Source organism: Ostrinia furnacalis, unplaced genomic scaffold (assembly GCF_004193835.3).
Source record: "Ostrinia furnacalis isolate ACB-3 unplaced genomic scaffold, ASM419383v2 OfSCF4495, whole genome shotgun sequence".
Lineage (NCBI taxonomy): Eukaryota > Metazoa > Arthropoda > Insecta > Lepidoptera > Crambidae > Ostrinia > Ostrinia furnacalis.
The window spans coordinates 518,085-545,301 of NW_021134734.1; the positions used below are offsets into that span (position 1 = coordinate 518,085).

At 48.5% G+C, this 27,217-nt stretch overlaps 1 protein-coding gene and 1 non-coding gene across 2 annotated transcripts in view; both read left to right on the forward strand.

The window, feature by feature from the left end:
* The window catches only part of LOC114359579 (kinesin-like protein 31E), a 68,674-nt gene that overhangs the window by 24,802 nt on the left and 16,655 nt on the right, over window positions 1-27,217 (forward strand). Inside the window, exons 2-15 of the mRNA XM_028314022.1 lie at window positions 492-737; window positions 2,970-3,291; window positions 4,632-4,790; window positions 5,279-5,481; window positions 10,191-10,427; window positions 12,306-12,467; window positions 17,663-17,852; window positions 18,840-19,034; window positions 19,648-19,847; window positions 22,151-22,222; window positions 22,443-22,523; window positions 22,644-22,731; window positions 23,094-23,341; window positions 25,224-25,388. Coding sequence (XP_028169823.1) covers window positions 516-737; window positions 2,970-3,291; window positions 4,632-4,790; window positions 5,279-5,481; window positions 10,191-10,427; window positions 12,306-12,467; window positions 17,663-17,852; window positions 18,840-19,034; window positions 19,648-19,847; window positions 22,151-22,222; window positions 22,443-22,523; window positions 22,644-22,731; window positions 23,094-23,341; window positions 25,224-25,388 — 2,544 coding nt within the window. The 5' untranslated portion in view covers window positions 492-515. The remainder of the gene's footprint in view (window positions 1-491; window positions 738-2,969; window positions 3,292-4,631; window positions 4,791-5,278; window positions 5,482-10,190; window positions 10,428-12,305; window positions 12,468-17,662; window positions 17,853-18,839; window positions 19,035-19,647; window positions 19,848-22,150; window positions 22,223-22,442; window positions 22,524-22,643; window positions 22,732-23,093; window positions 23,342-25,223; window positions 25,389-27,217) is intronic.
* On the forward strand, window positions 9,075-9,147 carry TRNAA-AGC (transfer RNA alanine (anticodon AGC)). The gene has a single exon. It is a non-coding gene; the product is annotated as a tRNA-Ala (tRNA).

A 27,217-nucleotide genomic window follows, 5' to 3' on the forward strand; every position in this document is an offset into this window, starting at 1 on the left:
TCTTGGGTATTACTGGAATGGTAACAGCCTCTTGGGTATTACTGGAATTTTAGCGTGGTAGAACTAAGTAACCAAGGAGCAAAGTAGTGAAATAAATAGGTTCTTTTTTAAACAAACTTAATAGAATTTCTATGATCGTTCTAAATAACATATTTTATTTTTAACTAGCTTCAGCTAGCTGCTATTTCTTCGTTAATCATTTACGTAAAGAAATACATCCCATCCCAGCCCATCTGGATTTCTGGAACCTTTCAAACAGTGAAATATTTTTTTAAATAGGTGCAATACTCTTAGTCCCGAAGATTACCATCACCACACTTTGCACCAGTAATTCGATATAGATTAATGCTCTCAGATGATCATTGAGGGAAACGTCCACTGTCTTTGAAAATTCGATGCAGATTAAATGCTTTCAAATGATCGATAAAATGCCGCTCATATTGTTTTTAATTCTGTTGCTCCAACGACTCTAACCGAATCCTTCTTTCCAGACGGGGTCAGGCAAGACATACACCATGGGCAGCGGCTGGGAGGGCGAAGGTGACGGCGACGAAGACCGGCGCGGGATCATCCCGCGGGCGATACGCGACCTCTTCGCCGGCGCCGACCAGAGAGCTGAAGAGGCGCGCGCGCAGGGTCACCTCCCGCCCGAATTCTCCGTGCAGGCGCAGTTCATTGAGCTCTACAACGAAGACATTGTGGACCTGCTTGACCCGGCTAAGGATCCGTTCGCCAAGGTAATTTTCTTTTTTAAAGAATATTAGCAATAGAGCGAGGGCGATGAGGACTCTGCGGGATCATCCCGCGTGCGATACACGACCTCTTCGCCGGCGCCGACCAGCGGGCCGAAGAGGCGCGCGCGCAAGGTCACCTCCCGCCGGAGTTCTCCGTGCAGGCGCAGTTCATTGAGCTCTACAACTAAGACATTGTGGACCTACTCGACCCGGCTAAGGATCCGTTCGCCAAGGTAATTTTCTTTTAAACAATATTAGCGATATAGTGAGGGTGACGAAGACCGGTGCGGGATCATCCCACGGGCGATACGCGACCTCTTCGCCGGCGCCGACCAGCGGGCCGAGGAGGCGCGTGCGTAGGGACACCACCCGCCGAAGTTTTTGGTGCAGACGCAGTTCATTGAACTTAATAAATAATAAAGTATTCTGTTATTCTATCATTTTATTAGTAAACAATAATACTTTTTCATTGAAATCTACAACAAAGACATTGTGGCGGACCTCCTCGACCCGGCTAAAGACCCGTTCGCTAAGGTAAATGTTGTTTTAAAGAACATTAGCAATTAGTTAATACACTCTACTTACTGATAACCCTTCGTAGTAAGCTTAGGGTTCACCACAATAGTGCAGCGGCGGAGTTTGAACCCGTGTTCCTCTACCTCCTTCGCTTTTGCTATTGTGCGTGACGTGCTTCGATACTTATCACGTCATAATAGCCGAGATTAAAATAATGTTTCCGCGATATCTTTCCCGATGAAAACTACCTACAGCCACTAATTAGAGCCGTCGTCCAACCGTGCAAGAAAACAAACATCGTTGCCTAATTACAAGCACAATGTAAATGAATGCAGATGAATTAAAAAAGTACATTACCTACCTACCTCTCTGCGTGGAAAAATTCCAGAGCACATACTACACTCGGCGTCAAAAAATCGCACCACCCGCGACTAAAATCGTCGCAGAGTGTAATATGAATATGAGTACGGAGTATACGTCGCATCGCCTAGTAGAAGAATGCTGCTGACTCTTAAATATTCCTGTAAAATCAATCCTATTGCACCTATTTACATTGTGGCTCAAGGCTGTAGAAAATTAAGCCGTCACTGTGGGCGGGCAGTTTTAATTAACCCTAGAGTAGTCGCGCCTTTCCGTGAAACGTGAGTGCTCGCGTATGAGCATTTTGCCGCCCAAACTTAAAGTCCGGTTGTGTGTCAATTAACAGTTTAAAAATATGAAAATCAGTTAAAAATGATAGAATAAAGCATACACTATTAGAAATTAACGTTTATTAAAGATTTGTGGTTAAAATTTAAAGAAAAAAAATATTTTGGAAATATTAGGAAATATTTATAGAAATCTTAGAAACACTATTGTTTTTATCTACATACATCATCAAATATTAAACTTATTAGCACAATTAAAGGTTTTCCTTACATCTGACATGTGCTTCAACAAAACAGGCCTTAGGCCAGTAGAATTAAACACAAAAATTGATTAAATCGGAAATAATTCCTACAAAAGATTTTTTTGCTTTAATGGCTTCATTGGTTGCCCATTAAGACTCTCCTAAGTTTTCGACTTCGACGGAGTTGTGCTTAAGTGGTAGGGGCCCCCAAAAGGGGCGTTTTTTCGGTTTTCCGGTTAGACCGCGTAAAGGACTTACCCTATCGAAAAGTGGTCTTCATGACGGTTAAAGGGCACTTAATCCTGCATTGAATAAGACCAAATTCATATGTTTTGGACAATCCGTTCTCNATAGCACGAGCACTCTAGGGTTAACAGTAGTACGGCGGCCACTCGACCGTGGTATCGATGTACCGACTGTCATTATGTCCTTTTACATTTTTGACTTGGGGAAGTAATCCATTGAGTTTTAATGCATTTTAAACTCAGGATTATCGTGTGTTGTTTAAATAAAAGGCCAAGTTTAATAAAAAGCTTAAGATCTGCGTTTATGTAATGTAAATTAAAACTTGGCATTTTGTCGAAGATGTACTATGTCATGTTGTCCAACAAAATAAACAATACTTAATAAGAGTTATCATAATTCCGTTGAATATGTCGGTAGCACATTTCCACGACGAAACTATAACGAAACATAATATACATATCTGCGTTTACATTCCCTTAAAGCAACGTTTTGTGGTGAGTGTGCTATCGGCGTAAGTCCACATATCTCAAGTTTCAAATCCAACAGAGTCCACATATCTTAAATGTCATATTATTATCGAACAGGGCGCGCTAAGGATAACAGAAGACGGTTGCGGCGGCGTCCGCGTAGTAGGTGCTTCCATGCGGGCAGTCCGCAGCATCAAGGAAGCACTCGGCGCCCTTCGCGCTGGAGCCCTAGCCCGGACCACGGCTGCCACCAACATGAACTCATCCTCCTCGCGATCCCACGCAGTCTTCACCCTGCTAATGAGGCAGAGGAGACTCGCTGCCGATCTGGAAGTCACCGAAAAGGAGGTCGACGCGGAAGCGCCGGAACAGTTTGAAACGCTGACGGCCAAGTTCCACTTTGTTGATCTGGCCGGCTCTGAGAGACTTAAACGGACAGGTGATTTGACTGTTTATTTTGTACTAGCTAGAAATTTTGTGCGTGCATAAATTATTCTCCAGTCCATTGTCATGTAGAGCTTACACTTCAATCTATCTATCCGAAATAAAATGGACAGATTTTAATTTAGGTATTATCCTATCAAACAAAGACGCTACAGAAAGACTAACTTAATACAAAGAAAGAATCTGCACTATTCATGTTTTAAATCTATCAATGAACATTTCAGTTAAACAAAGCGAGAAATCCTTCAATTTCATTAAATTACTCTGCAATAAATTATTCTGCAAGTGCAAACCGTATGCAAATCGCGTTACATTCGTTAGGAAATAAGATCTATTGCAGACTTTAAAGAACCTCTCACGATAAATAAATACTTTGAATGAGATGGCACTTCAGATGCAAACTGATTTACAACAACAAGAGAATACTAACGTTCATACATTTGCATAATATTATGTCTATTGTAAACTTGGCCCACATAACTGCGTGCCTCATTTGCATAGCGCGCGCTACGCAAATGCCAAACAGCCATGGCAATCAAAATAACAACAAACTTATGTTTGCATCAAGAAAGTTGTATGGAGTAATGATTGGGATAATGGTTCCTTTTTGTCCATACTTATTTTACGTAATACTATCTTGATACTCGTATTACATATTTCGCTTTTAAGATTTCTGTTCTGGTATTTAAAAGTTTATACTGGTGTTGGAATTTTGTTCTGCATAAAATACCAGCACCGATAATTTTTGTGCAATCGAACGCTGATGTGATCTATCACAAAATTCCTTTAGGCCGGGTTCCCACTAAAAAAATAAAATCTTCCGGGTAAAATCGCCGGAAGGCCTAGCGGCGGTACAAATTGTATGAAGCTGTTCACATTATCCCGGATCCGGCTTTTTCGCCGAGCCCGGCATTTTTACCGAGCGTTTTGTCGCTACAAAATGCCGGCAAAATCACAGGACCGGAGTAATGTGAACGAGTTGCGGCCCACCCCGCCGCGCCCGTGCTTCCCGCCCCGCCCCGCCCGTGCTCCCCGCACTTCATTCGGCTCGGATTTCGGATCCGGTGATCCGGTGTAATGTGAACACCCTTGTCCGGTGTCCGGTTTCCGGCAGAAATGCCGGTCCGGCATAGTGGGAACACGGCCTTATAGATTTTGAATCTTCAAGAGTTTTGTCGAAACATGATGCTTAATGATGTTCCAATGAGGGCAATCTCACCAGTTTGCGCCACTGCCTTAGCCACAGCTAGCGAGTGACAGGACCTTACTCTACTACCGCCAACTGGTGAAGGCAAACACGCATTTATTGCATGGCTTTTATTTATTTTGTTTCAGGGGCCACCGGTGAGCGAGCCAAAGAGGGGATATCCATAAACTGCGGGCTCCTGGCGCTCGGGAACGTCATATCGGCCCTCGGAGACAAGTCGCGGAAAGTCCTGCACGTGCCCTACCGAGATTCCAAGCTGACGAGGCTGCTTCAAGACTCGCTCGGAGGTAATAACAAGAACTGATCTAGAATTTTAGAAGTGATTTTGAAATTGATTTTAAGATAGAAACTTTTAGATGAAATTGATGTAGATCCTCCATAATTATGGATAATAATAATAAGAAATGATGACGCTGCAATTTATTTAAATATATTTTACTAAGCTTACTAATGTAGTAAGCTTTTAGGACCCATGATAAAAACTACCAAAAATAAAATCAGCAAAACAGATTTTTGGATGATTAAGGTTCACAAAGATATTTTTTTATTGTGAGTCCTAGAAAGTAGACAGAAGTCTTAATTCGTACTCGTTTTAATAGAAATTAATTATTATCGTTACTAAGCTTGGATTTCCACAAAGACCGGTCCTGCGCCGCTCGCATCCAGGCACCTCCCCCGACCTTCACCAGATCGTCCTTTGTCCAGCAGTGGACGTCTTTCGGCTGAAACGAACGAACGAACGAACTAAGCTTGATAAAACTCGTATTTTCCTCAGGCAACAGCAACACAGTGATGATAGCGTGCGTGTCGCCTAGCGACCGGGACTTCATGGAGACGCTCAACACATTAAAATACGCGAACAGAGCTCGGAACATCAAGAACAGATGCGTCGTCAACCAGGACCTCACGTCGCGCACCATCAACCAGCTGCGGCAAGAAGTGGCGCGGCTGCAACTGGAGTTGGCAGAGTATAAACAGGTACGGGGAAACATCGTCATCATCAGGTCATTTAGTCATGGAGACGCTCAACACATTAAAATACGCGAACAGAGCTCGGAACATCAAGAACAGATGCGTCGTCAATAGTGTTGNCTCTACAACGAAGACATTGTGGACCTGCTCGACCCGGCCAAAGATCCGTTCGCTAAGGTAAATGTTGTTTTAAAGAATGTTAGCAATAGAGCGAGGGTGACGTAGACCGGCGCGGGATCATCCCGCGGGCGATCCGCGACCTCTTCGCCGGCGCCGACCAGCGGGCCGAAGAGGCGCGCGCGCAGGGTCACCTCCCGCCGGAGTTCTCCGTGCAGGCGCAGTTCATTGAGCTCTACAACGAAGACATTGTGGACCTGCTCGACCCGGCTAAGGACCCGTTCGCTAAGGTAAATGTTATTTTAAAGAATGTTAGCAATAGGGCGAGGGCGACAAGAACCCGCGTGCGATCCGCGACCTCTTCGCCGGCGCCGACCAGCGGGCCAAGGAGGCGCGCGCGCAGGGTCACCTCCCGCCAGAAATTTCCGTGCAGGTGCAGTTCATTGAACTATACAACGAAGACATTGTGGACCTGCTCGACCCTGCTAAAGACCCGCTCGCTAAGGTAAATGTTGTTTTAAAGAATATTAGCAATAGAGCGAGGGCGATGAGAACAGGCGCGGGACCATCCCGCGGGCGATACGCGACCTCTTCGCCGGCGCCGACCAGCGGGCCGAAGAGGCGCGTGCGTAGAGACACCACCCGCCGAAGTTTTCGGTGCAGGCGCAGTTCATTGAACTTAATAAATAATAAAGTGTTCTGTTATTCTATCATTTTATTAGTAAACAATAATACTTTTTCATTGAACTCTACAACAAAGACATTGTGGCGGACCTCCTCGACCCGGCTAAAGACCCGTTCGCTAAGGTAAATGATGTTTTTAGTTAGAAAATTAGCAATTTGTTAATACACTCTACTTACTGATAACCCCTCGTGGTAAGCTTAGGATTCACCACAATAGTCCAGCGGCGGAGTTCGAACCCGCGTTCCTCTACCTCCTTCGCTTTTGCTATTATGCGTGACGTGCTTAGATCCTTATCACGTCATAATAGCCGAGATTAACATAATGTTTCCGCGATATCTCTCCCGATGAACACTACCTACAGCCACTAATTAGAGCCGCCGACCAACCGTGCAAGAAAACAAACATCGTTGCCTAATTACAAGCACAATGTAAATGAATGCAGATGAATTAAAAAAGTTCATTACTGATGCCCTCTACGCGCAAAAATTCCAAAATCGCACCACCCGCGCCTAAAACTTTCAGGCGTATGCATCCCCACCCCACTTCCCACCAATATTGAAATCATTTGAAAGCCCAGTTCTAAACCTCATTTCATTAAAGGAAAGGTTAGTACCCTAAAAATGGGTCTTTACAAGGATCCAGTATTGCTGTTTAAAGCGTCAGGTAGTTCCAATATTAGTAGAGCACCATGTTTGTGTTAGAGAACAATCTGTAAAGTTGTTGTCGCGGGAGGTGCGATTTTTTGAAGCCGAGTGGTATATTCACGCGTATGATTTCGCTGGCACAGCTAATATAAGAAATATTAGACGTTTATTGATCGTCTGAACTTTAGTCGCGTTTTACGTACATTATCTGGTCCTCACGTCACCAAGAAGAATGTTGCTGGCTCTTAAGAGTACATCTTCATCAGTCCTATTGCATCTAGTTCCATTGTGGCTCAAGGCTGTAGAAAATTGAGCCGTCACCGTAGGCGGGCAGTTTTAATTAACAGTAGTACGGCGGCCACTCGACCGTGGTATCGATGTACCGACTGTCATTATGTCCTTTTACATTTTTGACTTGGGGAAGTAGTAATATGTGTTATCATAATTCCGTTGAATATGCCGGTAGCACACCTCCGCCACGCCACTTTACTTTCCCATATTTGAAGCAAGTCTCTCGGTGGGACATAATTATGCTACCGGCGTAAGTCCACTCAATTTTAAGCTGCGTGTATCAAACAAGGCTGTATGTTTCTTTAATAAGATAAAAAAAATCTAAGTGTCATATTATCCAACAGGGCGCGTTAAGGATAACAGAAGACGGCTGCGGCGGCGTCCGCGTAGTAGGTGCTTCCATGCGGGCAGTCCGCAGCATCAAGGAAGCCCTCGGCGCCCTTCGCGCTGGAGCCCTAGCCCGGACCACGGCTGCCACCAACATGAACTCATCATCCTCACGATCCCACGCCGTCTTCACCCTACTAATGAGGCAGAGGAGACTCGCTGCCGATCTGGAAGTCACCGAAAAGGAGGTCGACGCGGAAGCGCCGGAGCAGTTTGAAACGCTGACGGCCAAGTTCCACTTTGTTGATCTGGCCGGCTCTGAGAGACTTAAACGGACAGGTGATTTGACTGTTTATTTTGTACTAGCTAGAAATTTTGTGCGTGCGGAAATTATTCTCCAGTCCATTGTCATGTAGAGCTTGCACTTCAGTCTATCTATCTATCCGAAATAAAGTGGACAGATTTTAATTAAGCTATTATCCTATCTAACAAAGACAATCGTAATACAAAGAATCTACACTATTCATGTTTTAAATCTATCAATGAACATTTCAGTTAAACAAAGCGAGAAATCCTTCAATTTCATTTAATTACTCTGCAATAAATTATTCTGCAAGTGCAAACCGTATGCAAATCGCGTTACATTCGTTAGGAAATAAGATCTATTGCAGACTTTAAAGAACCTCTCACGATAAATAAATACTTTGAATGAGATGGCACTTCAGATGCAAACTGATTTGCAACAACAAGAGAATACTAACGTTCATACATTTGCATAATATTATGTCTATTGTAAACTTGGCCCACATAACTGCGTGCCTCATTTGCATAGCGCGCGCTACGCAAATGCCATGGCAATCAAAATAACAACAAACTTATGTTTGCATCAAGAATGTTCATGGAGTAGTGATTGGGATAATGGTTCCTTTTTTCCATATTTATTTTACGTAATACTATAATAGATTCCAACACCAGTATATGTAGTAATACTGGTGTTGGAATCTTGGAATTTTGTTCTGCATAAAATATCAGCATCGATACTTTTTGTGCAATCGGACGCTGATGTGATCTATCACAAAATTCCTTTATAGATTTTGAATCTTCAAGTTTTGTCGAAAGCAAGTTGTTAGGTTAACTTTGAAAAGAAAAATGCTGTCAAGAAGGGTATCGCTCACAAGTTGTCGCCACTGCCTTAGCCACTAGCGAGTGACAGGACCTTACTCTACTACCGCCAACTGGTGAAGGCAAACACGCCTTTATTGCATGACTTTTATTTATTTTATTTCAGGGGCCACCGGTGAGCGAGCTAAAGAGGGGATATCCATAAACTGCGGGCTCCTGGCGCTCGGGAACGTCATATCGGCCCTCGGAGACAAGTCGCGGAAAGTCCTGCACGTGCCCTACCGAGATTCCAAGCTGACGAGGCTGCTTCAAGACTCCCTCGGAGGTAAAAACTACAGAAACCCAACATTGATTAAATAAAACGCGGGCATAACAGCGTATTACACTTGAAAATTTCAACGGTTTCATCCAGTATCTAAGTAGCTCAGTTGGAAGAGTAGTCGCCCAGCAAGCAAAAGGTCGTGGGTTCGATTCCCACCTTAGGCAGTTCGATTTTTTCAAGTTGTTTATTTAAAATACAGAAACTGATCTAGAATTTTAGACATGATTTTGAAATTGATTTTAATATAGGAACAGAAATAAATGGTCAGATTATCCATAATAATGAATGAGAATGGCGATTACGAGCTTACTCAATGTAGTAAGCTTTAGGTACTGTCAGATTCGTGTACATAAGTTCTAGAGTCTAGGCAGGAGACTTAATTCGTACTCATTTTAATAGAGTTCAATCTATTATTATCGTTACTAAGCTTGATAAAACTCGTATTTTCCTCAGGCAACAGCAACACAGTAATGATAGCTTGCGTGTCGCCAAGCGACCGGGACTTCATGGAGACACTCAACACATTAAAGTACGCGAACCGAGCTCGGAACATCAAGAACAGATGCGTCGTCAACCAGGACCTCACGTCGCGCACCATCAACCAGCTGAGACAAGAAGTGGCTCGACTGCAACTGGAGTTAGCAGAGTATAAACAGGTACGGAGAAACATCGTCATCATCAGGTCATTTAGTCATGGAGACGCTCAACACATTAAAATACGCGTATAGAGCTCGGAACATCAAGAACAGATGCGTCGTCAACCAGGACCTCACGTCGCGCACCATCAACCAGCTGCGGCAAGAAGTGGCGCGGTTGCAACTGGAGTTGGCAGAGTATAAACAGGTACGGGGAAACATCTTCTTCAGGTCATTTAGTCTTCATCATAGAGCAAGACTAATTTACCAGAGGCAACTGGAGGATAATGCTTCCCCACCGAGCGCGGAACATCAATATCAGATTCGTCGTCAACCAGGACCTCAGAAGTAGGGTTGGTCTTTCTCATCATCATCGTCAGGTTATTTAGTTCCGCCGCTAGATTAACAAGACCCTCTTTTAGCCAGACGAAGTTCATAATAATGTATTATTAAATGCTATAGAAAAATAAAATAAAAAACATTAAGCCTTTCCAAACGATCGAGGGGAGTCGTGTCATGTGATTTTTTGTTATCATCAAGCGATACCGAATAAATATTTCTCTATTTTACAGGGTAAACGCGTGATATCAGAAAACGGCGAAGAAGGCTGGAGCGACGTGGTGCAAGAGAACGCGATTCTAACGGGCGAGGTGGAGGCGCTCCGCAGACGCGTGAAGGCCATGCAGGGCACCATCGAGCAGCTGTCGGCGCGGAACAGCGAGCTGGCCGCCGAGAAGGCGCTGGGCCACTGGGCGCCCAAGGACGCCAGCCCTGATGCCACGGACTGCTCGCTCACCGCCCTGGTCCAGGTCAGTCAGAGGAAGAAGGCTGGAGCGCGTTGTGCGAGGGATCGCGAGGTGTAGAAGCTACAGAGTCGTGAGAAGACGCTTCGCGCTAATCTAGGTCAGACGTGGTGCAAGAACGCGATCCTAATAGGCGAGGTGGAAACGCTATGGAGACACATGAGGACACTAGGTCGAACGCTATGGACTACTCGCTCACCGCCCTGGTCCAGGTCAGTCAGAGTCAGGAAGAAGGCTGGTGCGCGTTTGCGAAGAACCCCGAAGTGTAGGAGCTACGGAGACGTGAGAAGACGCCAGCCCCGGCGCCTGAGACTGCTCGGTCTTCGCACTGATCCAGGTCAGTCAGTCAGGAAGAAGGCTGGAGCGCGTTGTACGAGGAACCCCGAAATGTAGGAGCTACGGAGACATGAGAAGATGGCGCCTGACGCCTGAGACTGCTCGGTCTTCGCCCTGATCCAGGTCAGTCAGACGTGGTGCAAGAACGCGATTCTAACGGGCGAAGTGGAGGCGCTTCGCAGACGCGTGAAGGCCATGCAGGGCACCATCGAGCAGCTGTCGGCGCGGAACAGCGAGCTGGCCGCCGAAAAGGCGCTGGGCCACTGGGCGCCCAAGGACGCCAGCCCTGATGCCACGGACTGCTCGCTTACCGCCCTGGTTCAGGTCAGTCAGAGGAAGAAGGCTAGAACACATTGTGCGAGGGACCATGAGGTTTAGGAGCTACAGAGTCGTGAGAGGACGCTTCGCGCTAATCTAGGTCAGACGTGGTGCAAGAACGCGATCCTAACAGGCGAGGTGGAAACGCTATGGAGACTCATGAGGACGCTAGCTCCAACGCTATGGAATGCTCGCTCACCGCCCTGGTCCAGGTCAGTCAGTCAGGAAGAAGGCTGGAGCGCGTTGTGCTAAGAACCCTGAAGTGTAGGAGCTACGGAGACGTGAGAAAATGGCGCCTGACGCCTGAGACTGCTCGGTCTTCGTCCTGGTCCAGGTCAGTCAGACGTGGTGCAAGAATGCTATCCTAACCGGCGAGGTGGAGGCGCTCCGCAGACGAGTGAAGGCCATGCAGGGCACCATCGAGCAGCTGTCGGCGCGGAACAGCGAGCTGGCCGCCGAGAAGGCGCTGGGCCACTGGGCGCCCAAGGACGCCAGCCCTGATGCCACGGACTGCTCGCTTACCGCCCTGGTCCAGGTCAGTCAGAGTCAGGAAGAAGAATAAATAATTAAAAAAAAGAAGGCTGGAACTGAGAGGTGTAGGCGCTACGCAGACGTGAGAAGACACCAGCCTCGATGCCAGAGACTGCCCGCTTACCGCCCTGGTATAGATCGTTTCAAATTTTTGGTCGAAGGAAGCGCGGGGTGCGGGGAGTTTGATCCGAGCAATCCGGGTGTCATTATTGTACCTGTGTCCTGTGCGTGTACAGTGTACACTCATGGATAATTTAGCGTGTACCAATAACACTCAATCATTAGCGGAAGAATGGTAGGGCGCGTCTTCGTGGATGAAACGAAACGATCTATGCAGGTCAGTCAGACGTGGTGCAATCCTAAAAGGCGAGATGGAAACGCTATGGAGACTCATGAGAACGCTAGCTCCAACACTATACGCTGTGAAGGTCAAATCCCGAGAGAATGTTCAACTGTAATTGGACCCGAGCTCGAAGTTAAGTTTCGAGACTCCGACGGTGTCCTCCGGGGCCATTGAAGCTGCAAGTTATTGACCTAAAATTGGACATTCGTCCACGGCTCCGTCTCAGGCTACGGCTCGCTCTTGGGGCTTCGAGGGGAATGGTGGTTCCCCTCGGGTCTTCCGCTAACGGCGCACTGGACACTGGTGCTTGGTCATGATCATTACCATCTGATTCTAACTTATCTCCTCTCACTCAGGGCTACGTGAGCGAGATAGAAGACTTACGAGCGCAGCTGATGGAAGCGACGGCTCTGTACGAGGCCAGCCGCCGCCGCGAGCAGATGGTGGGCCGCACGCGACACGACTCCGTGCACGATACGTCCTCCGTCATAGACGACGCCAAACGGGAGCTCTATAAGGTAAGGGCTTCTTGTCAAGTGTTTTCTTTCATAGTGTAATAGTTGCTATGATATGCTTGCTGATGAGGGATGGGTTACTCCGAAGAGTGCTAAATAAAACCGACCCGTTTGAGTGCTGCTCATACACTGATTTATTGCTGAGTGATTCTACAGGCGTGAATTAAAACTAGGTCAAACTTATACGTAAAGTGTTTAACGCCTACTTAGCAATAAATGATTTAACTATATAAAAAGGAAATGTGCAAGTAATAATGTACGATGGCTCGTACACATAGGTTGTGTCGGTAAAAGTATTTTTATGTAATTGATCTTTATTCTCATTTACCATTAGCATTTATAGTCTTTTTCACCTAAGATGATCCGTATGACGTTTCGAGTTTGAAAGATTTAGAGATGTCACATAACTAAACCATAGCGATTCATCTATAGATTTTTTTCGAAGAGTTAGTAAAACCAATTTTTGGAGAAATAATTTGTGTAGGTGTTATTTAACAAAAAACATGTTTTTTTTAATTACAAATATTATTGTAACAATTTTTTATTCATAATATTCAAATTTCATGGTTCGTGTTCAAAAAAACGATTCCTNCAATAATATTTAAAATGTTACGCTTGAATTACCAACTAAACAAATAACTAACAATAATAATCTCACTTGTATTTAAAACTACCTGCATTAGTTAAGTACAGCAAATAAAATGTATTGCCAATTTTGGAAACATACAATTAAATGTTATGGTTAACTATATGAAATAATTCAAGTATTCCAATAACCCTATTGTTGTGGCTATTGACTATTATACCCAAATATTGTAAACGATACTATTGTAAATTGCCAAACTATCGATAGTCTAGAACAATCGATAGTATCGATACTATCGATAGTATTGATAGTTTTTTATTCAAAAGCGACAATACTATCGATACTATCGATAGTTTATTCTTCACGAGCAACAATACTATCGATAGTATCGATAGTATTGCACATATTCAATAGTATTGCCTCGTTTTGAGCTATCGATAGTATCGATAGTATCGACAGTATCGATACTATCGATAGGCCAATCGATAGTCTTGCGATAGTATGACTATCGATAGACTATCGATAGACTATCGATAGTCGACTATCGATCGGCAACACTAGTCGTCAACCAGGACCTCACGTCGCGCACCATCAAACAGCTGCGGCAAGAAGTGGCGCGGCTGCAGCTTGAGTTGGCAGAGTATAAACAGGTACAGGGAATTAACACAATCATCATCAGGTCATTTAGTGCTCATCATAGAGCAAGACTAATTTACCAGAGGCAACTGGAGGATAATGCTTCCCCACCGGGCTCGGAACATCAAGAACAGATGCGTCGTCAACCAGGACCTCACGTCGCGCACCATCAACAAGCTGCGGCAAGAAGTGGCGCGGCTGCAGCTGGAGTTGGCTGAGTATAAACAGGTACAGGGAACTAACACAATCATCATCAGGTCATTTAGTCTTCATCATAGAGCAAACTAATTTACCAGAGGCAACTGGAGGATAAAGCTTACTTACCACCGAGCGCGGAACATCAAGAACAGATGCGTCGTCAACCAGGACCTCACGTCGCGCACCATCAACCAGCTGCGGCAAGAAGTGGCGCGACTGCAACTGGAGTTGGCAGAGTATAAACAGGTACGGAGAAACATCGTCATCATCAGGTCATTTAGTCATAGAGCCGCTCAACACATTAAAATACGCGAACCGGGCGCGGAACATCAAGAACAGATGCGTCGTCAACCAGGACCTCACGTCGCGCACCATCAACCAGCTGCGGCAAGAAGTGACTCGACTGCAACTGGAGTTGGCGGAGTATAAACAGGTACAGGGAACTAATGCCCGTTTTCACGATCAATCCCTAATTTTTAAGTGTTCCCTATGAAAACAAAATTCCTGTTATGTGTTACCATAGGGGTCACTTAAAAAATAGGGATTGATGGTGAAAACGGGCATAACACAATCATCATCAATCAGGTCATTTAGTCTTCAACACAGGAGCAAGACTTATTTACTAGTAATGCTTACTCCGCGGGCTCGGAACATCAAGAACAGATGCGTCGTCAACCAGGACCTCAGAAGTAGGGTTGGTCTTTCTCATCATCATCGTCAGGTTATTTAGTTCCGCCGCTAGATTAACAAGACCCTCTTTTAGCCAGACGAAGTTCATAATAATGTATTATTAAATGCTATAGAAAAATAAAATAAAAAACATTAAGCCTTTCCAAACGATCGAGGGGAGTGTCGTGTCATTTGATATTTTGTTGTCATCAAGCGATACCGAATAAATATTTTTCTATTTTATAGGGTAAACGCGTGATATCAGAAAACGGCGAAGAAGGCTGGAGCGACGTGGTTCAAGAGAACGCGATTCTAACAGGCGAAGTGGAGGCGCTCCGCAGACGCGTGAAGGCCATGCAGGGCACCATCGAGCAGCTGTCGGCGCGGAACAGCGAGCTGGCCGCCGAGAAGGCGCTGGGCCACTGGGCGCCCAAGGACGCCAGCCCTGATGCCACGGACTGCTCGCTTACCGCCCTGGTTCAGGTCAGTCAGAGGAAGAAGGCTAGAACACATTGTGCGAGGGACCATGAGGTTTAGGAGCTACAGAGTCGTGAGAGGACGCTTCGCGCTAATCTAGGTCAGACGTGGTGCAAGAACGCGATCCTAACAGGCGAGGTGGAAACGCTATGGAGACTCATGAGGACGCTAGCTCCAACGCTATGGAATGCTCGCTCACCGCCCTGGTCCAGGTCAGTCATTCAGGAAGAAGGCTGGAGCGCGTTGTGCGAGGAACCTCGAAGTGTAGGAGCTACGAAGACGTGACAAGATGGCGCCTGACGCCTGAGACTGCTCGGTCTTCGCCCTGATCCAGGTCAGTCAGACGTGGTGCAAGAACGCGATCCTAACGGGCGAGGTGGAGGCGCTCCGCAGACGCGTGAAGGCCATGCAGGGCACCATCGAGCAGCTGTCGGCGCGGAACAGCGAGCTGGCCGCCGAGAAGGCGCTGGGCCACTGGGCGCCCAAGGACGCCAGCCCTGATGCCACGGACTGCTCGCTTACCGCCCTGGTCCAGGTCAGTCAGAGGAAGAAGGCTGGAGCGCGTTGTGCGAAGAACCCCGAAGTGTAGGAGCTACGGAGACGTGAGAAGACGCCAGCCCCGACGCCTGAGACTGCTCGGTCTTCGCACTGATCCAGGTCAGTCAGTCAGGAAGAAGGCTGGAGCGCGTTGTGCGAGGAACCGCGAGGTGAAGGCGCTGTCATGACACCAGCCCCGATGCCTGAGACTGCTCGCTCACCGCCCTGGTCCAGGTCAGTCAGACGTGGTGCAAGAACGGGATCCTATCAGGTGAGGTGGAGGCGCTCCGCAGACGCGTGAAGGCCATGCAGGGCACCATCGAGCAGCTGTCGGCGCGGAACAGCGAGCTGGCCGCCGAGAAGGCGCTGGGCCACTGGGCGCCCAAGGACGCCAGCCCTGATGCCACGGACTGCTCGCTTACCGCCCTGGTCCAGGTCAGTCAGAAGAAGAAGGCTGGAGCGCGTTGTGCGAAAGAACACGATTCTAACAGGCAAGGTGGAAACGCTACGGAGACACATGAAGACGCTAGCTCCAACGCTATGGAATGCTCGCTCACCGCCCTGGTCCAGGTCAGTCAGAGGAAGAAGGCTAGAGCGCGTTGGATCTATACAGGTCAGTCAGACGTGGTGCAAGAACGCGATCCTAATAGGCGAGGTGGAAACACTATGGAGACACATGAGGACGCTAGCCCCAACGCTATGGAATGCTCGCTCACCGCCCTGATCCAGGTCAGTCAGTCAGGAAGAAGGCTAGAGCGTGTTGGATCTATACAGGTCAGTCAGACGTGGTGCAAGAACGCGATCCTAATAGGCGAGGTGGCAACGCTATGGAGACACATGACGCTAGCTCCAACGCTATGGATTGCTCGCTCACCGCCCTTATCCAGGTCAGTCACGGGACTGTTTCCACCTCTCGTTGCCACCGCTGCAACTCCTGTGTAGCCAGGTTCTAAAGCTCGACCGCCAATAAAAACCCAACCAGTGAAGGTCAAGTCCCGAGAGAAAGTTAAACTGTCATTAGACCCGAGCTCGAAGTTAAGTTTCGACACTCCGACGGTGTCCTCCGGGGCCATTGAAGCTGCAAGTTATTGACCTAAAATTGGACATTCGTCCACGGCTCCGTCTCAGGCTACGGCTCTTGGGCCACTCCCTCCGGCTTCGAGGGGAATGGTGGTTCCCCTCGGGTCGTCCGCTAACGGCGCACTGGACACTGGTACGCCGACGGCTGTTGTCTGCTCTTTACCAGCTGATTCTAACTTATCTCCTCTCACTCAGGGCTACGTGAGCGAGATAGAAGACTTACGAGCGCAGCTGATGGAAGCGACGGCTCTGTACGAGGCCAGCCGCCGCCGCGAGCAGATGGTGGGCCGCACGCGACACGACTCCGTGCACGATACGTCCTCCGTCATAGACGACGCCAAACGGGAGCTCTATAAGGTACGGTTGGGCTTCTTGTCAAGTGTTTTCTTTCATAGGTCGTGTCGGTAAAAGTATTTTTATGTAATTGATTTTTATTCTCATTTATCATTAGCATGTAGTATCTTTATCGATGTTAATAAGAAAGGTGTAATCGAACTGTTTCACTTTACGAGCTCCATTACTTTTAAGTTTTTTTGCAAACACTATTTTTATTTGATGTAAACAACTTTAAATTAAACTTGATAGGGACCTGTTTCTAACAGCAATATGCAAGCTATCGCACAGGATTTCAATGAGGGTTTTCGCGATTGAAAAATCCGCCAGATGGCAATACGTAGACGCGAGGTCCAAGTGCTGCGTGATTGGTGGATTTTGACATATCTGTCAATGTCATGTCAAAAATAACCAATCATGCAGCATTTCGACCTACGTATTGACATCTGGCGGCTTTTTCAATCGCTTAAACCCTCATTCGTATATTACATTTCAAAGTCGTATTAGCAGTACTTGTTGATTTATCATTTATAATGTAGACACTACTGCTTTTTCTATTTATTTATATCAACCGACAGACAGTGGTGACTGAGTGTGTTGCGGCGCTTCTTCTCAGCACTTGCCATTTAACATTTGTAAATTAATAGAATTAGAAATTTTGACTTCGACTTTATCGATGCAGGAAAAGGAGCTTCTAGCCCGCAGCATGGGCGAGCTAGAATTCCAGCGCAAGCTCGAGATGACCGAGAGCGTGACGAGCGAGCGCGACGAGCGGCCCATCGGCGAGCGCGAGCGCGCGGAGGGCGAGAGCGCCGACGACTCCGAGCCCTCCGACGACGACGACACCGACGCCGACGACGCCGAGACCAAAGGTGACTCCCGTAGATATAGAAGCTAGCTAAGCGAGCTAGAGTTCCAGCGCAAGCTCGAGATGAGCGAGAGCGTGACGAGCGAGCGCGACGACGACGACACCGACGCCGACGACGCCGAAACCAAAGGTGACTACCGTAGATATAGAGAGCTCCTAGCCCGCAGCATGGCGAAACTTCCTGCCCCGTACAACCAAACTGTGGAATGGACTGTCGTCTGCGGTGTTTCCGGATGGATACGACCTGCAAGCTTTCAAGAGGAGAGCGCATCTTCACCTTAAAGGCCGGCAACGCACCTGTAACGCCCCTGGGTCTGCGGGTGTCTATGGGCGACGGTAATCACTTACCATCAGGTGATCCGTCTGCTCGTTTGCCTCCTGTCACAAAAAAAAAAGGCTAGAGTTCCAACACAAGCTCGAGATGAGCGAGAGTGTGACGAGCGAGCGCGACGAGCGGCCCATCGGCGACGACGACACCGACGCCGACGACGCCGAGACCAAAGGTGACTACCGTAGATACAGAGAGCTCCTAGCCCGCAGCATGGCGAGCTAGAGTTCCAGCGCAAGCTCGAGATGAGCGAGAGTGTGACGAGCGAGCGCGACGAGCGGCCCATCGGCGACGACGACACCGACGCCGACGACGCCGAGACCAAAGGCGACTTCATCAGTCTATCGAGGAGATAGCGAGTCGAGGAGCTGTCGAGTGTGAATTCAGTGTTAGAAGCGCTAGTGTAGCGCGTCAATGAATATCAGTTCTTCTAATCTTCTACACATGTTTAAAAAGTTGAACTGACGCTTGTGAACAAAGTTACCCGTTGTTATATTTTGATAGGGATAGTGAGCATTGGCTTATCCTGATAGCTCATCGAATCGCCATACCAAAATGCTTTATTGAATGTGAAGAACATGCAGTCTCTGTGTTTTCAAACTTTTATTACCAGACATAGGTAAGACATGATTTGACAATATGCCTACTTTTATCTTGTCCCAGGGCAACGCGATCTCACCGCTCAGCTGGCAGCCTTGAGCGAAGACATCGACACCAAAGCGCGGCTCATAGAACAGCTGGAAGTGTCGCAGCGGCGGCTCACCGCCCTAAGGCAGCACTACGAGCAGAGGCTCGACACCCTGCACCACCAGATCAAGGCCACCAACGACGAGAGGGATAAAGTTCTGGCGTCCTTAGGTATGTTATTGTAGTTAGGTATGTGTAAACGCGCTGGTAGCCTGGTATTCTCAGAGCGCTTTCACATTTAGGCGACTTTAGCAGCGCGACAGACGCGCTGCCGATAATTTCATACTATGTGACAGCGGATGCATGCCTTCACATTATAAAAACGTCGCTGCCGCGCTGCTGTTGCGCTTCTCACGCCCTAATGTGAAAGCGGCCTTAACTTTCCATTTGTTTAAGACCCGGTTTCCACCAAGGCAGAGCGAAGTAGACAAGCATTTTGAATAACCAGATTTCATTATTTCCACATCTCTTGGCTCCGCGGAAATGGATCGCACGGAGAAGAGAGAAGGGTCGTGCGGACTCATTTTCCAGTAGAATTTGACAGCGGCGCCGAGCGGAGCTGTGCGGAGTGTGTTTTCCTTTCATAGATAGCAATAGACTGACAGCAGCAATAGAACAGCTACGCACAGCTCACATATCTGGGAAGAAGAAGAAAGAAAGAATCCTACTAGCTCCGTCGCACATCTCTCGTCTCCATTCCGCTCCGCCTTGATAGACTTAATTTCTTCTTTATTTTTCTTACATACGAAATTTCTAAAACCAAATCTGCACTTTCTTTTTGTAGCAACGCAAGCATCCCCACCTAGTGAGAAACTGAAGCGCGTCAAAGACGAATATGAACGGCGGGTCTCTGCGATGTCCCGCGAGCTGCGGCGGCTGCAGGCGGCGCAGCGCGAGCACACGCGGCTGCAGCGCTCGCAGCAGCACACCACGCAGCAGATCCTGGCCCTGAGGAGCGACCTCCAGAACATGAAGCGGGACAAGGTACTCCCCGCAGCAGTGTCCCGGTGCGATGTCCCGCGAGCTGCGGCGGCTGCAGGCGGCGCAGCGCGAGCACACGCGGCTGCAGCGCTCGCAGCAGCACACCACGCAGCAGATCCTGGCCCTGAGGAGCGACCTCCAGAACATGAAGCGGGACAAGGTACTCCCCGCAGCAGTGTCCCGGTGCGATGTCCCGCGAGCTGCGGCGGCTGCAGGCGGCGCAGCGCGAGCACACGCGGCTGCAGCGCTCGCAGCAGCACACCACGCAGCAGATCCTGGCCCTGAGGAGCGACCTCCAGAACATGAAGCGGGACAAGGTACTCCCCGCAGCAGTGTCCCGGTGCGATGTCCCGCGAGCTGCGGCGGCTGCAGGCGGCGCAGCGCGAGCACACGCGGCTGCAGCGCTCGCAGCAGCACACCACGCAGCAGATCCTGGCCCTGAGGAGCGACCTCCAGAACATGAAGCGGGACAAGGTACTCCCCGCAGCAGTGTCCCGGTGCGATGTCCCGCGAGCTGCGGCGGCTGCAGGCGGCGCAGCGCGAGCACACGCGGCTGCAGCGCTCGCAGCAGCACACCACGCAGCAGATCCTGGCCCTGAGGAGCGACCTCCAGAACATGAAGCGGGACAAGGTACTCCCCGCAGCAGTGTCCCGGTGCGATGTCCCGCGAGCTGCGGCGGCTGCAGGCGGCGCAGCGCGAGCACACGCGGCTGCAGCGCTCGCAGCAGCACACCACGCAGCAGATCCTGGCCCTGAGGAGCGACCTCCAGAACATGAAGCGGGACAAGGTACTCCCCGCAGCAGTGTCCCGGTGCGATGTCCCGCGAGCTGCGGCGGCTGCAGGCGGCGCAGCGCGAGCACACGCGGCTGCAGCGCTCGCAGCAGCACACCACGCAGCAGATCCTGGCCCTGAGGAGCGACCTCCAGAACATGAAGCGGGACAAGGTACTCCCCGCAGCAGTGTCCCGGTGCGATGTCCCGCGAGCTGCGGCGGCTGCAGGCGGCGCAGCGCGAGCACACGCGGCTGCAGCGCTCGCAGCAGCACACCACGCAGCAGATCCTGGCCCTGAGGAGCGACCTCCAGAACATGAAGCGGGACAAGGTACTCCCCGCAGCAGTGTCCCGGTGCGATGTCCCGCGAGCTGCGGCGGCTGCAGGCGGCGCAGCGCGAGCACACGCGGCTGCAGCGCTCGCAGCAGCACACCACGCAGCAGATCCTGGCCCTGAGGAGCGACCTCCAGAACATGAAGCGGGACAAGGTACTCCCCGCAGCAGTGTCCCGGTGCGATGTCCCGCGAGCTGCGGCGGCTGCAGGCGGCGCAGCGCGAGCACACGCGGCTGCAGCGCTCGCAGCAGCACACCACGCAGCAGATCCTGGCCCTGAGGAGCGACCTCCAGAACATGAAGCGGGACAAGGTACTCCCCGCAGCAGTGTCCCGGTGCGATGTCCCGCGAGCTGCGGCGGCTGCAGGCGGCGCAGCGCGAGCACACGCGGCTGCAGCGCTCGCAGCAGCACACCACGCAGCAGATCCTGGCCCTGAGGAGCGACCTCCAGAACATGAAGCGGGACAAGGTACTCCCCGCAGCAGTGTCCCGGTGCGATGTCCCGCGAGCTGCGGCGGCTGCAGGCGGCGCAGCGCGAGCACACGCGGCTGCAGCGCTCGCAGCAGCACACCACGCAGCAGATCCTGGCCCTGAGGAGCGACCTCCAGAACATGAAGCGGGACAAGGTACTCCCCGCAGCAGTGTCCCGGTGCGATGTCCCGCGAGCTGCGGCGGCTGCAGGCGGCGCAGCGCGAGCACACGCGGCTGCAGCGCTCGCAGCAGCACACCACGCAGCAGATCCTGGCCCTGAGGAGCGACCTCCAGAACATGAAGCGGGACAAGGTAATCCCGCACTGCGCCCTCAAGTTCCACAGGCCCCAAGGCTCAGATATCGGTTAATTTTTCAAACCGTTATCACCCTAAATACACGTGAACGAAATAATTTCGTTTTGGTTCGCCGAAACCGATTTTCATAACGTTATTTTTCAGAACATTTCGGTTATGTTTTCGTTCTGTACCATAATAAACCGTTATATCGGGATCCAGCCAAATGCATTGAGCAAGTAATCACTTCGTTTTAAGTCGCTCGGAACGAAATTAATGAAAAAACCGTTAAAGAACATAATAATAACGGTATTTTTGAAACCGATTCCGAGCCTTGTCCCGCAGCAGTGTCCCGGTGCGATGTCCCGCAAGTTGCGGCGGCTATACACGGTATAAACAGTTCTATTCTATTCTAATCGAAATATTTTATTTTACAGGTCAAGTTAGTCCAAAGAATGCGAATGGAAGCGAAACGCCACGCGCAAGCTGAAGCCGCGAGAGCTAAGGAGGTAAGCATTCATCTTATGACAGTANGACAGTTGAATCTTATACATAATGTTTCTGTATTGTGCAGACTAACGACAGTCAGTAAACTAGCACATTCTACGATACAAATCAACCACTTCCAGATTCATAAACAGCCTGATAGACAACTATAATCTGACTGAATAGCTAGGCATCCCTTAGGACTTTATCTGTCCTAGAATTTCATGTAACAATTTTTTACAGGTAGCGCAACTGCGAAAAGAATCAAGAAAGAACGCGAATTTGATCAGATCATTAGAAGCAGAAACGAGGCTGAAAGAACAGGTTAATAAAATAGTCTTAAAGATTGCCAGTTAGGGACATTCATTCATTGTCAATCTGCATCAAAATATGAAATACAATGTTTTGTTTTTAAAGCTTTAAATAATGTTGTTATTTCCTAAGGTACTGAAACGCAAGCAAGAGGAAGTGTCGTTGCTTAGGAGAGGCCACCGCGACAAGCTTAGCAGTCGCGCTGCGGGCAGATTGCATGGTACGTATTAATCAAACTTCTACAGTTGTAACCACTTTTCAACAGTTCATATTAAAAAAAAACTATTAGGGTATCATCTTCAGTTGTCAGTCGCCATTGTATTAGGACGACGTCCCTTTTCTGGCCAAACGGGTATAGGGTGAAATTTTGTAATGCCACCTGGAGGGAAAGTACTGTAGATAGAATATTTTACTCGAAGAAAACATTTCTTTATTTTTAAAAATAAACAGAACTGCATTCAAAGATCGTCAAAAGAAAGTCGCCTTTATGTCGTGTTGTCGTCATATTCTACCTACTCTACCGGAAACACCCGACTAATGGTAATATAAAAAAGTCCAGTTTTAAAACATAAATAATTTCAGATCGCAACCGCAAAAACAAAATGGCGCACTGTCGAGAGGCGTGGTCCAAGCTCGACTGCTGGGTGTCCCGCGTTTGCGCCGCGCGGACCACGCTCGCCGAGCTGGAACACGCGCTAGAACAACAGCTGCGCCAGCGGGACACCGCCACGAGGGCCGCGCGGGACACGCGCGATCCCGACAATGAGCAGCTGCTGCAGTACTTGCGGACTGCTATAGCTGACACGCAGACGCACATTATGCAGATCGAGGTAATTTTAAACCTTGTGGGTTGTACACATAGGTTCAATATCACACAATTGCTTGAGGCGTAGTCGACCACGCTAGCTGACTTAGAACACGCGCTGAAACAACGGCTGCGCCAGCGGGACAGTGCTACGAGGGCCGCGCGGGACACGCGCGACCCCGACAACGAACAACTGCTGCAGTACCTGAGGACTGCTATAGCTGACACGCAGACGCAAATCATGCAGATCGAGGTAGGTGATGAACCTTAAGGATTGCATAATTAGGTTCAATATCGCATAACTGGCTTGTGGCTTAGTAGACCACGCTCGCCGAGCTGGAACACGCGCTGGAACAACAGCTGCGACAGCGGGACAGTGCTACGAGGGCCGCGCGGGACACGCGCGATCCCGACAATGAGCAGCTGCTACAGTACTTGCGGACTGCTATAGCTGACACGCAGACGCAGATCATGCAGATCGAGGTAGGTGATGAACCTTAAGGGTTGCACAATTAGGTTTAATATCGCACAACTGGCTTGCGGCCTAGTTAGCAGCTGCGGCAGTGGGATAGCGCCACGCGCGCCGCGCATTATAGTAAGGTTAATATTCGTACGGAATAAAGCAACAACCACAAGCTATCAAACGAAACCGATTTTGGATGACACTGGATGTCATTTGTGTAATCAATCACTGAACCAATCACCACGTTTCTGTAGCACTATTTCTCTCAAACATCCACTTATTTCACTCACGTAAAATCTGAAAAATCTCAGAGCTCATTATCTAAATATATAAAAGGAGAAACTGACTGACTGACTGACAGATCAACGCACAGCCTAAACGGCTAAACGTAGGCACTTGAAATTTGGAAGGGACGTAGCTTAGGTACCGTAGAGGTGCACTAAGAAAGGAATTCCCGCAATTCCCACGGGAACGGGAATTAGCGGGAAAAACGGGATTCACGCGTACGAAGTCGCGGGCGGCCGCTAGTTCAGCTCATAAAGCTCTTTTTATCACACAGTGTTGCAGCTAGTGACATCTCGCTCACTCAGTTCTTTGTTGCTGTATTCCGCAACTTTATGAATCGTACTATCGGCAACAGTGTTAACAGCCCATTGCCAGTCATGTCATCTCGTTTTATCGCAAAGAATTACCATTTGATTAGAGCGAGAGCAAAAACGGAAATGGCTAGTTAAGAGCGCTTGTAGACGTCCGTTTTTTCACCGGACGACGGACCGTCAAAAAACGGAAATCCTTTGTTTGCTGTCAATTTTCTCGCCGGACCTATGTCCGATGCATGTGCACACGTTCATTATAAACCATACGCCACCGCTTAATCCGGTGAAAAAATCGGGCCGTTGTCCGGTCAGAAAAACGGACGTCTACAAGCGCTCTAACAGTGTGACCGTGTGTACAGTCGCGGAATGAAAAGGTTCGCCAGTTTTCAAATTGATTCCTTCAACGAATCGGGAGCACATATTACCTTTTGAAACTATGTTACAGAATAATCTCGAGTTAGAGAAAATAATATTTAACTGTTCGTCAGTAAAGTTCAAAATTATTCAGATCAAAGTTGTTTGACGATTTATCTTGTCAAGAAGATTATGATTGATAAACTAAAACCTTCTTGTTGGTTCAACCTGCCATTATTATTTCTATTAAATAAAAAAAACTATTGTCAATTGGTCAATGTCATTAATGCATTGCACTAATGGGATAGAAAAATAAACAAGCAAAACCTTATTCGTTAGCAAACGTCATATTGATTTAAATGTTAGCAGCCCTGTTTCTTGCACTGTTATGTTGGCAGGTTTGACTCTTACAGTACCTAGTGCAAGCGAAAACCGATACTAAAGTGACGAACCTTTTCATTCCGCGACTGTACATTGCGCATTCTTATCCCCAGGAGGAGAATGACGAGAACGAGCTGCCTCGACTACTGGAGCAGATCGAGTCTGTGGAGGCGGCGCGCTACGCGCTCGAGCGGCTGGCCGCGCTGGCTGCCACGCACGCGCACGACGCCGCGCGCGCGCGCGCCTTGCTGCAGCACACCGGCGCGCGCCTCAAGGAGGTGAGCCCACACATCACAGAAACTACCCACAGATCACAGAAACTAGAATACCTGGAGATACCAAACGTCCAAGAGGTTGTAGATAAGTCTTGTAGGGCGTACAAACAGAGACTTCAGCGTCATGAAAATGTACTTGCTGCATCCCTTCTAAATTCTGAGAACTCTACATTCAGGCTCAGGAGAAAGCGAATAGCATCCATCTGAAGAGTTATTGTAAAGGAAACGAGGTGACGCATCATGGGATGTGCAGAACCTAAACTGTCATTAATGCGAATTCATCTAATCTGATAAAGGCTGACGGCTGATCGCAGATAGAATAAAAAAAAAAAAAAGATCACAGAAACTACACACAGATCACAGAAACTACCCACAGATCACAGAAACTACACACAGATGACAGAAACTACACACAGATCACAGAAACTACCCACAGATCACAGAAACTACCCACAGATCACATAAACTATACACAGATCAAAGACACTACCTACAGATCACAGAAAGTACCCACAGATCACAGAAACTACACACAGATCAAACAAACTACCCACAGATCAAAGACACTACCTACAGATCACAGAAACTACCCACAGATCACAGAAACTACNCTAATTTACGCTTCTAAATAATATATTAGAAACACCATGTGATTAAATTGAACAAAATTACAAACTAAACATGTATTGTCAAAAGTTACTTGAAAACAATGAAAAAATACTTTTCAAAATAAAACACACGTGTTTGCTGTCACGGCAAAAACCACATGGCCGATATTAATTGATTTTAGTTGTGTATCGCTGAGTGTTGCAATTACAGACATTCAATAAATACTTTACGAAATATGAGGGTGGTACAATTTACCCGGCGGTACAATATACCGAACTCTCCCCTACGTATCATGTGTTAAACCATGTTAAAATGTATGAACTGTATTGTGTATGTGACTTTGTTGGTGTACCTAATAAATAAATAAATAAATAAAGCCGGACACCTGGCAACCCTATTCGCGAAGGTATTTTAAAATGTATGCTCAATATCTAGTAATTTAGTTTGTCTCAAGAGTCGAGCACCGTTTCGTTGACATGCGTCAGTGATCGGCATTGAGCCGATGCCATAGGGCTGACTTCGGTAAATTTATGTGCGACGTGCAGTGCCAAACTGCGGAAAATGGCGGAGGAAAAACATTCTGTCTGAGAATTATTGTCAAATTTGTAAATACCCGCATGCGTATTGCTGATATTACATTGCTGTACTGAATAAACTCTTTGAATTTTAAAACTTTGTTGGCAGCGTGCGACGCGGTTCAGTGCGGCTGCGTGACCTTGGCGTGTACGGGCGCGACGACGACCCCATGACGCAGTCGCTGGTGGAGGCCACGCCCCCGCGGCCCGCGCCCCTCGCCCGCGTGCCCAGCGCGCCCGGCAGCCTGCGGTGAGTGTGACGTCACGCGCAGGACCAGACATGACGCAGTCGCTNCATAATTAGGTTCAATATCACACAACTGGTATGCGACATAGTAGACGCACTCGAAACACAGCTGCGCCAGCGGGACACCGCCACGAGGGCCGCGCGGGACACGCGCGACCCCGACAATGAGCAGCTGCTACAGTACTTGCGGACTGCTATAGCTGACACGCAGACGCAGATCATGCAGATCGAGGTAGGTGATGAACCTTAAGGGTTGCACAATTAGGTTCAATATCGCACAACTGGCTTGCGGCCTAGTTAGCAGCTGCGGCAGTGGGATAGCGCCACGCGCGCCGCGCGTTATAGTAAGGTTAATATTCGTACGGAATAGAGCAACAACCATAAGCTATCAAACGAAACCA